Source organism: Melanaphis sacchari, unplaced genomic scaffold, assembly GCF_002803265.2.
Source record: "Melanaphis sacchari strain LSU unplaced genomic scaffold, SCAv2.0 Contig51_pilon_pilon, whole genome shotgun sequence".
Classification (NCBI taxonomy): Eukaryota; Metazoa; Arthropoda; class Insecta; order Hemiptera; family Aphididae; genus Melanaphis; species Melanaphis sacchari.
In genome coordinates this window covers 838,882-851,525 of record NW_020271353.1, presented here as the reverse complement: position 1 = coordinate 851,525, position 12,644 = coordinate 838,882, and the positions used below count along the sequence as shown (strand labels likewise).

At 31.1% G+C, this 12,644-nt stretch overlaps 2 protein-coding genes across 2 annotated transcripts; one reads left to right on the top strand and one right to left on the bottom strand.

Annotated features, from left to right (window-relative positions):
• Positions 1-495: 495 nt before the first annotated feature.
• LOC112599455 (U1 small nuclear ribonucleoprotein 70 kDa-like) lies at positions 496-1,380 on the bottom strand. The gene has a single exon (XM_025346372.1). It carries the CDS (start codon positions 1,378-1,380, stop codon positions 496-498), a length of 885 nt encoding a protein of 294 aa, XP_025202157.1.
• A 3,859-nt stretch (positions 1,381-5,239) lies between these two features.
• On the top strand, positions 5,240-7,202 carry LOC112599454 (spindle pole body component 110-like; the record flags this gene model as incomplete). Its single annotated transcript, XM_025346370.1, has 7 exons — positions 5,240-5,300; positions 5,354-5,574; positions 5,712-6,202; positions 6,256-6,393; positions 6,473-6,515; positions 6,663-6,892; positions 7,046-7,202. Coding segments are annotated over 7 exons (1,341 nt in total), but the record flags the coding sequence as incomplete, so codon positions are not given.
• Positions 7,203-12,644: the final 5,442 nt, after the last annotated feature.

Genomic DNA, 12,644 nt, shown 5'->3' with positions numbered 1-12,644 from the left:
GAGATTTTAAATAAGTTATAATAGCAATCTTTTCAACAATTATAGATTAGTATATTTAAAATATGATATAAATGTAAGTGAATTAAATATTTATAAATCAACTGATATTAGAAAAATTACATCATGGGTTTTATGGATTGATTATTCAGTATTGTTAAAATATGTTTTTACATAAGTACTATGCAGGATAAGTAGGTATAAAAATATGAAAAAAAGTCGTAGGTAATCGAAGTTAATGAAATTACTATTGTAAAATGTTTGAAATGTGTTTCAATTGTTTTAATGACATTTATTGGCTTAATTTATTGCTTTTTCCGTATATAAATATTGTTAGATTCGATCCTAAATATTTATAACTCCGGCGTAGAAACAAAGGTACATCGGTATTGTTGTTTTACCGATATTATTTATTTTTGATTAAATTGATTTTGAAATAAAATATATAAATTTCGTCTGAACGCTATAAAAACGACGTGGCGAGCCACGTTTATGTGTTTATGTGTAGTCGGAACGGGACGCCGAGCTCGATTTCCTGGCGTCTCGCCGAGTCCTAGAGACCGCATCAGGATCGGTGCTCCTATGGCCTGTTCCACTCGTCTCAGGCTGCAAGTCATCCGACGTTTCATCGACAGTGGGTTCTCGGAGCGAGAAAATATTGCAGCGACCACTGCTTTTCTTTTTTTTCCTCCTGCACCCTACAGACCGTCTAGACCTGCTGCTGCTGCTGCTCCTCCTCCTCCTCCTCATTTTCCTCTTGCACCTCATAGACCGTCTGCTCTTGGACCTCCTCCTCTTGCGGGCGCTGCTAAAAGGATTCCAGCAATTTCTGGCAGCCATCGTGAGGACACTGCTAGCCGCGCCGCCGTCGCTGGACGACGAAGCATCTTCGATGGTTTCTTCGTCAGTGATTTCTGCATCGGTGTAATTGTTATCGTCGTCGTCGTCACCACCACCGGACTGATATTGTCGACGACGCCGTTGCCTGCCATTTCGTCCCCTTCGTTGTCTCCTTACCCGCTTTCGCCGAGACATCGCGTCGACCGTCGACAAATCGTCGTCATCTCCCTCGGCGTCCGTGGTCGCGTCGTCGTCTTTGGCGTTCTCCGCGGTACTACCAACGCTACGTCTCCTCATGTGTCGACGACCAGACCGTGACCGGCTACGTCTTCGGCGACTCTTCGACCGACGGCCAATGCGCGTCCGGCGACCTCGTTTCATAATCGTTACACCGCCGACGCCACTGGTCGACCGTCCAGCGACGTGTACTGAACCGTCTTTCGAACCGTTAGAGACGTTTTCGCGTCTTCTCGGAGATACGCATCGCTCTGACTGCAGATTTTTCATCGTCGTTCGTTCTCCAGCGATCCGCTTACCAGTCATAATGCTCAATGTTACGGTTTGGTTACGAGAATAAAATAAAAAAGGCACTCGCGTAAAATTCTAATAGTCAATTTAAAAAATGTTTCTTTCACAATATTGTCGAATAATAAATAATACATACCCCGTACAACGCACAGTACACACGAAACACGGTCGTATTCTGATTTTGGCCAGCAACACTAAAATTTAAAACTAATGCAGGAATTATTCTTTAAATATTGTCCAATTTTTAATAACCAACATAAATGTGGTTTAAAAAAAAAAAAAACGTAAATTTACTAAAATTTGTGACCCAGCCATTTATTTGCAAAAATGTTTAGAAGCGAAATAGTTGATTTAATTCATCATGAAAAACACAGTGCAGTGCCACAAGGAATCTATAGAATTTGGTAAAAGTTTTTTGATGACTTATCATAATCTCAAATTAGAAAGACATAATTTAATTAATATTAAACATTTGGTAGAATCCAATGAGAAAGAATGGGCCTTATTTCAATAGTCGAAAGTATAATATTTTTAGGCATATACCTAAAACAAAAGTGGGCAAGTTAATGAAAATATTTAACTCGAGTTTAGTTAAGTTGAAAGAGCACAAGATCGAAAAATTAGAAGTTAACCGTTAACAAATTATAAATTTAACTCGATAAGTTAACATTTAATATAAAAAAAAAATACTAACTTACCTTAATGCACAATGTACAGTATTAATACCCTTTTACGTTGTATAATATATAATTTATTAATTTGAAATAGGTATTCACATCTCAAATTAATAATTTAACAAATATTATTTTTCATATAATAGAGCAATTGAAGATCATAAAACATTAAAACAATAAAATTTATTATTCATTATTTTACTAAAAAAATTTCTAATATCAAATGTAAAAAGCTAAGTTATTTCAACTGTCAATTAAACTCCTGAAGTTCATAAATTGATTAGAAAATAAATTAACTAGTTAAGTTAAAAAGTTAATTTTTTTTAACTTTTTAACTAGTTCATGCCCACCTTTGCCTAAAACATTTCGTTTCGAGAAAACAGAGATGACAATATATTATTAATAGCAAATTCAATTAATACCAATAACCAAAGTGTTTATTTAAATGAAGGAAATTTTAGAAATCTATTTAAGTTTTATGTTAAGATAAATGAGAATGTTCTTTAAAACTATTTTCAAAACACTTCTTCAAAGGTCACATACACAAATAAAATAATACATAATGAAATTATTGAATGTTGTAGTAAAGCAAATATAAATTATATTCTCTCGAAAAGTAAAAAAGGTAGTGATTATTTTAGTATCATATTCGATGATATTCTTGATGTGTCAAAACGTTTACAAATTAGTTTGGTTTGATATAAAAATAAATTATTCTAAACCCAATAAAAACGATACTCAATGGAAAGAAGTACTTACCTAGGTACTAACTAATAAGTTAAAATTCTTAATCTAACTGTTTTAATCATATACTTTAGGAGCTAAACTTCTTAAAAATTTCAATAGCTCCCCAAAAAAGCTTTTTAAGCTTATTCAATATTATTATATATGTAGTAGAGCTTTAGCTACCCTCCAATATCTTAAAAACTATTTGCACCAATTGTTCTAATGATACTTACTAACACAACATTTTTGTCCCTTTTGGATTAGAACTTCTTGCTATCCACTAAGTTTTAATTTCTACAGTTCAACTTATCGTATTTTAATTTGTTTACAAAAGCACTTGGAAGGTATGTGGTGAATTTATTATTAATTAAATAAAAATATTGAAGTATTGAAATATATACTAATAATTAATAATTAGTCAGCTTATAATTAATCCATTTTTTTTCGTCACAACCGCTCTTACACCAAGGTTGACACTTGTGACTCGCGCCTAACACTAGATAAGCTAAAATAGCTACAAGAATATGGTAAATTAAATTAGGAACACATATAGATTATTAATTTAATACACTATTTAAACATATGTGTATAACAGTGAACTCACTGGAGATGATCAGTTTTCTAATTAAGAAATATACAAATAATATACAATAAATACATAATTATTACAAGAGTCAACTGCTCATTACATAAGTAACAAAAAGGTAACGGGGGAAACTGATCGATGGAAGTTTTGAGCTAGGTAGCCTTAGAAAAAGTAGTAAAAGAAGTAACTCTAAATAAGAAAGTTTTAAAATTAGAAGTAAATAAGATTGGCATTTTAACATACACAGACGACATAGTCTTGATGGCAAAAAGTAAAGATAAACTCAAAGAACAATAAAAAAACTCATAAATACTGTAAGTTAGGTGTTAGGTCTAGATTTAAAAGTTTAGAATCTGACTTATGTTTATATACCCTAAGTCAATGATCTTCAACCTTTTAACGTCCGCGTACCACCTACACATCTTGGAAATGTTCACGTATCACTAATTTAGAAAACTCTATTTTTTCATTTTGCTTATAAAAATGAATAGAATATTAACATATATTGAACAAAAGTAAAATTAAATATGTACCTACAATTTCTTAAAACATAAATCGACCAAGCATTATTACAACAATATAGAGATTATCGTTTATTTAAATGTCTATCTTTAAATGTGAGTAAAACCGGTTATTTGGTTTAGTTATCAAATAAACGAAATAATATTTTATGTATACAATAATATTTTATTTCATGATAAATATTTATTTTTCTTTCACGTACCACCTTTGAGCTTTCGGCGTACCACTAGTGGTGTGCATACCATGGGTTGAGAAACACTGCGCTAAACAATTTGTCTCACATCACTCTAGTTGTATTACAATTCGTTATGTATTGTAATGATTGTTTATCCTCCAAGGTGACTTTATACTTTTGAACCCTGTTATCCGCTTTTTAAAGTACCTATTGAAAAATCAATGCCATACTTCTTTCTTATATCATCTTAAATTTCTGTATTTAATTTCGTAAGAACGTGTTTCTTCAATTTTCCAAATAAAACGATAAATATATCGGTTGCATCTATATCACTTTCATTTAAAATTTCCTAATTTTCATTGCCATTATTCAATTTTTTAATTTTTATAGATTCTTTATCCGTAATAATGAATTATCTACACACTATCTGTACATTATAAAAATAAGTTATTATGATTACTATTATTGATAAAAAAAAAAAAAACTTTTTCTGCATTTCACATAAATGACTCCCTCACTTTGACTATATTAAATTTAATTGTTTTTTAAAAACACTTAACGCCTCACTGTTTAGCTATACTGCAGGGCTCATAACCTATTGATTAAAAGAGATTAAATCCAGTCACATTTAAGTTGAATTAGTAAGCAATTTTTAACTGTGAGTAATAAAAAATATAATAATAAATGCATTAACATATTGTTGGTAATTAGTCGCATATATCGAGTGCTTTAATTGCAATGCGTTATATCAACATTTTTACTTGATTTAGAAACGTTCAAACTAATAAATACATAGATAATAATATCTATAGAGCGATAGGTAGCTATTAGCTAAATTATGATATATTAATATAAACGACTCAAAGTTTAATTTCACTCCCGTGTGATTCGTGTCTATTTTAAAAATATGAAACAAACAATATTGTAAAAAAAAAAAAATGTAATTATTTTAAAATCCACCAAAAATGTTTGGAAAAATAGGTATGTTTTTTTATTAGTTATTTATTATAAATTAGCAAGAAAACGATATTGAATATTACATTACCATAGTAAAATATTATAACAGTTTAAAATTGAATATTTATTTGGCACATTTTAATTATTTGTTGCACATGTATTGAGTTAATGCGTAATTTTATTAAAATTTAGTTAAGTTTTATTTCGTCAATATTTGCAGAACAAAAATTTTAAAACAACATGGTGCCTGATCGCATTACTAAAAATAAAACTAGGCCCATTTCGTCAGTCAAAAGTGAGTACCTATAGGCGATTTAAAATTGAATTAACATTGCACTGTCATTTTAGAACAGGTGTCTACCCCGATCAAACCTACAATTAAAATATTAACAAAGAAAAAAAATACGTACACAGAAGAAAAAAGTTATATTTGTACCATGTCACAAAATTCGTTTATTAGTAATAAATACAATAAAATTCAGAGATCAGATCATCCGCGAACATTATTGATTCCACGTTCGTCCCAAAGCGAACTTAGAAAACGTTTCATTGACAGAGCTGATAATTTGGTAAGTATGTATAGTGCATTAGTTTTTAGTTAATAAAAAATAAATTAATTTTTAGTAATTTAAAAAATTCATGTTACGTATTTAAACATATTGTACTCAGACAATACATGCTTAAGTATTTTATTTTTATTTTAAAGACAAAAAAAAGCTACCAGACATTATTTAAAGAACTAGAAGAGAAACACAAGGGCATAATGGTTGAATTGGAAAAGAGTAAACAAATGACAGAATCTCTTCAAGAGCAATTGAATAAAGATAAAGATGATAAAGAAATTCAGACATGTGGAATTAGTTTAGAACAATTAGAAATTAGCATAGATCGATTAGAAGCGAGTTTAAAAAATATGACCTGCGAAAAATCATTATTGGATTTGGAATTGAAAAAAACAAAACACGATTTAAGTGTAAAAAATGAAGACTTATTGACCATGTCTAAACAAAGCTTGGCATTAAATTCAAAAATAGATATTTTAAATAAAAAAGTAGATGATTTAGAGAAGACAGACTCTGAAAAAACCATGAGAATTGAAAAATTGTTCAATGAGAGAAACAAGTTAAAAAATAATTTTATCGAAGTTTCTAGGGAGAAGGATTTGTTTCAAGAAGAAATAATTGTACTTGGAAATAAGTAAAATATCGACTAACGATAATAATATTATATATAAACATACATTATTATAGATATAAAAAAACTAATCAAAAACTGCTTGAATTGAGAGCCGATGTCGGACAAAAGAGATCCGAATTTGTGCAACGTTCTTTGCTATTAAGTGAAAAATCTGATTTAAATATTAAACAACAAAAACAAATAAGACTCAAGTAAGATTAATTATTTTAATAGTATATTATTAAAGCATTGATAATTTAATAAATTAAATGTATAATATGTTAATTTTAGGGAAGAAATAATTTTGGAACTCGAATCGATAGTCAAACGTCTGGTATGAATATCATATTTTTATTAAACATTTACATTAAAATTATTCGTTTAATTCAAAAATTGAAACATATGTTCTGTTTAATCATTTAATGAATACAGTGTATAACTATAATTTAATTTAATAAATATAATTTTGTTTAATTTACAGACACTTGAAAACCAGGACTATACCAACAGTATCAATCGTTTAAAAAATGACTGTATCGAGTTGAAAAAAGTAATAAAAGATTGGGAAATTAGGGCTGGTTGTTGGATTAATACGTTTGTTCGAGAAGAATTTGAATCAAAAATCGAGGATCTTAAAAACGAAATACAAAGATTAAATATTAAAAACTTACAACTAACAGAAACGTACAACAAACAAATTTCTGAAAAATGGTGAGATGGATCATTTTGTTTTTACGTGTTTGACTAAGTGCGTTTCTAACTACTATATTCATGTATGAGAAATAACATAAATATTATGTTTGCATCAATTGCGTTCAAACATTATTATTATTATTATTGAGTGGTGTCAACGTTTGTCAACAGCGAACAAATATCTGAAAAAGAACGAATTGTCGAGAAGAAACAATCGACTATAGAACAAATGACGGAAATAATCAATTTAATGAGAAAAACAAATGTTCATAATAGCAATAACGATCAATTTACGGGCACAGAGATAGATAGAGCGATAAGTACGTAAGAACGAAACGTGGTGTTTCACCGTCATGGAGTTCAACATCAATATAACGTCTATGACATCATATAATTATGATGTATGGTATGACGATTACGTATTTATCGTATTACATTACGATGATGTGTGTATATTTTTTAATCACTTTTTAAATGAATAAAAACACTTAAATAGGGTGGTTTATGGTTGATAAATGATTCTAGTTTGTATTTTAGGGAATAAAAAAAAAAAAATTCTAAGTGCTTTTCAAAACAATCGGGTGAAATAATAATAGATTAGGAAAAACTAGAATTTACAAACAAAACCTCTTCACTACACTTGAAGTTTTCACAAAATATTTATTTTATTATTTTATTGTCAAAATAAATTTTTAAAATATACTGGATCTTTTTAAGCTATTTACAGACATTATTATCAATATTAACTTTTTTTAGGATTTTTCTTATTAATTGTAATATGTTTTTTTCAATAGTCCCTAACTATTTAAAAACATCCCACCTCAATCCAGTGTCAATGGATAGAATTATTTAATGTTAACTTTAAAAGGAATCACGCTGTATATAAGGATATTTATAAGATGTTCTTACAACCATTAAAATATACCCAAAATACAATAATAATTTTTTTTTTGTACTAAATTTACAAAGCTTAGAATATTAAAATTAAGTTAAATGTATTTTAAACCGATTAATATTTAAATATTTTTGTTATTTTAAAACTTTTTTCTATAAAGGTTAAACTTCAAACGCTTAAAAAAAAAACCCTTGATTATACTTGTAATATTTTTGCAATTAGAATAACTTATGATTACATTATATTGAATAATAACTTTTTTATATAAATGAGAAAAAAGCAAAATAAGTCAACAATTTAAAATATTTATAAATTATTCAATTTAAAATATTATCCTCTTAAATTTATTTTGTAATTTTTTCTTCATACCAAATTTCTTAAGTGGATTTGTAGCTATTTTTTCTGTTTTTTATGACCATTTCAGACCCTATTGAAAGTTTATTGCTTCATCAATATGTTTCTGTGTGTGGAATCCTTTACAACCCTTATTTATTTATTTACCTCTTGAAAATTTAGATGATATCTTAGAATGGAACACCGTGTTATTATAAGGACATTTTCATAAAACGCCATTCTCAAAATTAATTGGAAATAAAATCTAAAGACTCGCTAAAAACAGCGATAGATTTAAGAGTTAATCAATAATAGATAAAATACCAAGCAGTTAATAAAGCAGTTAGAGACTAAGCTGATTTACAAGTTAATGGATTTATATTCTAGCAGATAATTAACTTCAGATACCTAGGAACCAATATAATTAGCTGATATAGCTGACACAATGAAATTATATTTATAATTGCATCTGGAAACATAAGAAATTATGCACTAAGAAAGTTATTTAAATTGGAAATCTAAAACAATAATCATATAATAATAATATTAACTTAAAATTAGTTTTAATTTAATTAATTATTATAATATAACAGTAATAATTATCATTGTTATAATAAAAATATAATATTGGATATTACCCATATAGTACATAAGTAATCGCCTATATTTTATGAAAAAATCATTTTTTGGGATGAATATTTGAATTACAGATAGCTTATAAGTTATAGCTTAAATATAAATATACCCTTAATAATAAATTAACTTTCCTTGTTTGTTCAGTTATTAATTACCTTATTCATACATTTATGAAGTGTTTTAGAAAAGCACTTCATATTCTGATCTAAGTTTATCCAATGCCACTTGCATTCAAGTTTTAAAAGTAATAGTGTTATATCATAATGTAAACCTAATGATGGTTTTAACAAATAACCACCTATTGCTAATAGTTGTACAATTAAATTTGTAAAATTGTCTTTAATGCAGATAATATTATTTTTGTTTATTTAAATTAGGTAACTAAATTTAATAATCAAGCATTCAATATGAATATTAATAACTGGTCAATAGTGTTATAATTAGGAGGTGAAAGCCAGTATTTTTTTTACAAGGAAATATTTTCAAGGGTCAACCAAATCGAATAAATGTTTATTTTTTTTTATTTCTATTTTTTTATTTAAACTTTGTATATACAATTAGTTTCAACAATTATAATTAAAGTACAATTACTGTTACAAAAACATTAGAATAGTACAATATGAATTTAGATTAAAAAGCCTGAATGGTTAAAGAAAGATAATATGTTTAATATGATGTTTTTTTGTTTATTGGAAAATAAATTTATAGTATCGAAAGGGATGTTGGAGGTGTTCAAAATAGATAGTAGGTGGTCACGATGTGTTGATAAGCTGGGGCAGATGAAGAGAAGATGGTTAATATCACAGACCTTAGGGTCATAGTGTAGAGTGCAGAGAGGGGAATAGTTCAGTGACAGTTTAAAGGAATGAGAAGGAAGTCGGGTATGTCCAAACCGGAGGCGGGAGAACGATGTTATGTATTTCCGAGAAATGTTGAGGTTGTGAAACCATGGTGTTGTAGGTATGGTAGGAGATATATTTCTGTACCAGGTGGCGAAGTGAGGAGGGAGTGAACTCCAGTGCCTAAGCCAAAGATTGGATGTACTGGATCTAAGGATGGGGATAAAATCAGACCATGGAATTTTCGTACTTGAAGGACATCTGAGGGAGGCAGAGGATTTTGCTAGCTTGTCAGCGAGTTTGTTTCCTGCAATTCCAGAGTGGCCTGGTACCCATATGAATTGAATGTCCGAGCCAAATTCCGAAAGGGATGATAAAATATGTCTAATAGCGAGAATGAGAGGAGAGGGATGTGAATTGAAAACATTAGAGGAGAGAGCTTGGAGACAGGACAGAGAGTCAGTGGCGACGAGATATTTATTTGGAGGTAAATATGAGATTGTATTGAGTGCTTCAATTATAGCGAAGCATTCAGCTGTGAAAGAAGATGAAGTGGGAGGTAGATTATTGGAGAAAGAAATGTGAAGTTCCGGAATATAAAAGGAATATCCAGCTGATAAGGGAGAGACAGAGCCGTCCGTGAAAATTAGGATGAAGAGCGGGAAGGTGTTATGGATGAAATCGAGAAAGATATTGTTCAAAAAAATTAGGTGGAACGGAAATTAGGAGGGATCGTGAGTGAGATGGAAAGTTATTAAATATGTGAGTGATGGGGGAAAAAATTAAGGATTGGAAATTGGTTTCATATTGTGGAAGTTTATTAGATTGAATGATATAATTGCGCGTGGCTGCAAGTGAATACGCTATTAAGGCGAGAACTGGGAGAGTCTTTTGGACGTATCGCCAAAAGTAATAAACCTCAAGGAAGGAATTAAAAATATAGGATTCTTCATTTGCTAATTGTTTGAGTAAGAATTTACCGGCAAGCCATTTGGTTCTTATATGGAGTGGTTGGCAAGATGTTTCGACTTCAATAGCGGGGGAAGGAGTGGACCTTAGGGCACCAATAATGGATCTTAGACAAGAGATTTGTAATTTATTAAGTTTATTAAGGTGCGCTAGAGCAGAAGAGCCAGAAAAGAAACAGCAGTAATCAAACTTCGCGCGTATGACGGATTTGTAAATAAGTATAAGGGTAGAAGGGTGGGAACCCCACCAAGTATTAGACACGAATCTGAGAAAGTTTGACCAACTGGTGGCAAAAATAGTTAAATCATTAAGATGAGGAGACCAACGAAGTTTAGGGTCCATATTTAGACCTAAATTTGTATGATTTGGAACATAGGGGATTATGTAACCATCTATTGTAGTGGCGTCACATTGAAGGTAACGCCGTCTGGGGAAAATTAAGGACTTACATTTTTCAGGAGCTATTGAGAAGAAGGAAGAGGATAGAATATTATGTAAAGAACATAATGCATCGTTAAGGGAGGCGATAGCAAGATTGATTTGTCTGTTGTGGGAATAAATGACTATATCGTCGGCGTACATAAGACAGTTGTGACTGGGAGAAATAAGGCGATTGGCAATAAAGCACATGTAAATATTAAATAGAATTGGGCTCAGGCAGCTGCCTTGTGGAAGACCGGTTGTAGTCGTACGTGTATTGGTAGTGCCAAAGGGGGAGAGAAAATGTAAAGTCCTATGAGAGAAAAGACGAAAAATAAAATTAGTGAAGGAGAGTGGGAGATTTAATTCAATTAGGTTGGAGATTAAAAGAGGAATAATTACGGTGTCAAAGGCGCCTCGAATATCGATAAAGGTGGCAACAAGGTAATCTCTATTATTGAAAGACTGATAAATGTCACCAATAAAGTTGGCAAGGCAGTCTGTGGTGCCCCTACCTCGTCTGAAAGCGTACAGATTGTCAGGAAGGATAGAGTTAGACTCTAACCACCAGTCTAGTCTATTTTTAAAAATGTGTTCGACAACTTTACAGAGCGAAGAAGATAAAACAATCGGGCGGAATGAATTATTCGAATGAGCTTTTAGAATAGGAATTACCTTGTATTCGGTCCAGGATAAGGGAATTGTATTAGAATCAATTAAGTTATTAAGTATTTTGAGTAAAATTTCTAATGCATTGGTGGGTAGGTGTTTTAACATAAGAGGGGATATACAATCGATGCCAGAGGCAACGGATTTACGCGAAGAAATTGCAGTCTTAAGTTCGCTAATAGTTAGCGGTAAACTTAGACAATGAGAAGAAGGCGGGTGTGAATGGTTGACTGCAAGATTGGAGATGGTTTCAGATTCCGAGGGAACATAGCAGGGTGCGACTTTTGAACAGAAATCATTAAACCTTACATCATTATGTGGGCGGGTGAGAGGGTGAATGCAATTCCGAAAACGTTTGGAAGTTTTCCACAGCGACGTGATGGATGAGGAAGGATTGAGGTCGTTACAAAATAATTTCCAGGCGTTCGATTTCTTAGATTTAAGTAATCGAGTGGTATGGGAACAAGCGTTATTATATCTGTAAAAGTCTTGAATGGCGCCAGAGCGGCGGTATATTTGAAATAGCTTATTGCGATTTTTGACTGCTTGGCTGCAAGTGGAGTCCCACCATGGAGGAGAAGGAGGATAGAGATTGTTGTTAATATGTTTGCGTTGGATAGACTGATTGGCGGAGTCTAAAATTATTTGGATAAACAAGTTGTAAGCTTCGATTGGGCTCAATGAGTCATCAATATGCGTAATGTTGTGGTTAATTAAGTCGGAAAATAAGTTCCAACCGACTCTATTAAGATTGAATACCTTGGGTGTAGATGGAGAAGTTACGTCGATTGGAGTGGAAGATCTGGGAATATTGGAGGCGGTGTTACCGTTTGTGGATAGAGAGATAAGTATAGGGAAGTGGTCACTACCTTGAGGGTCAAACTGGGTTGACCAGGATGAGTACCACATTAGATTAGGAGAACAGAAAGAAATGTCTATAGAAGAATTGGGACAGTTTGGTCTACCTAGGTGGGTGGCGGAGCCTGTGTTGATGGTATTGTAGATCATG

Excerpts from the sequence above, each read along its gene's own strand:
- LOC112599455 (XM_025346372.1), bottom strand. The coding sequence starts at position 1,380 with ATGACTGGTAAGCGGATCGCTGGAGAACGAACGACGATGAAAAATCTG.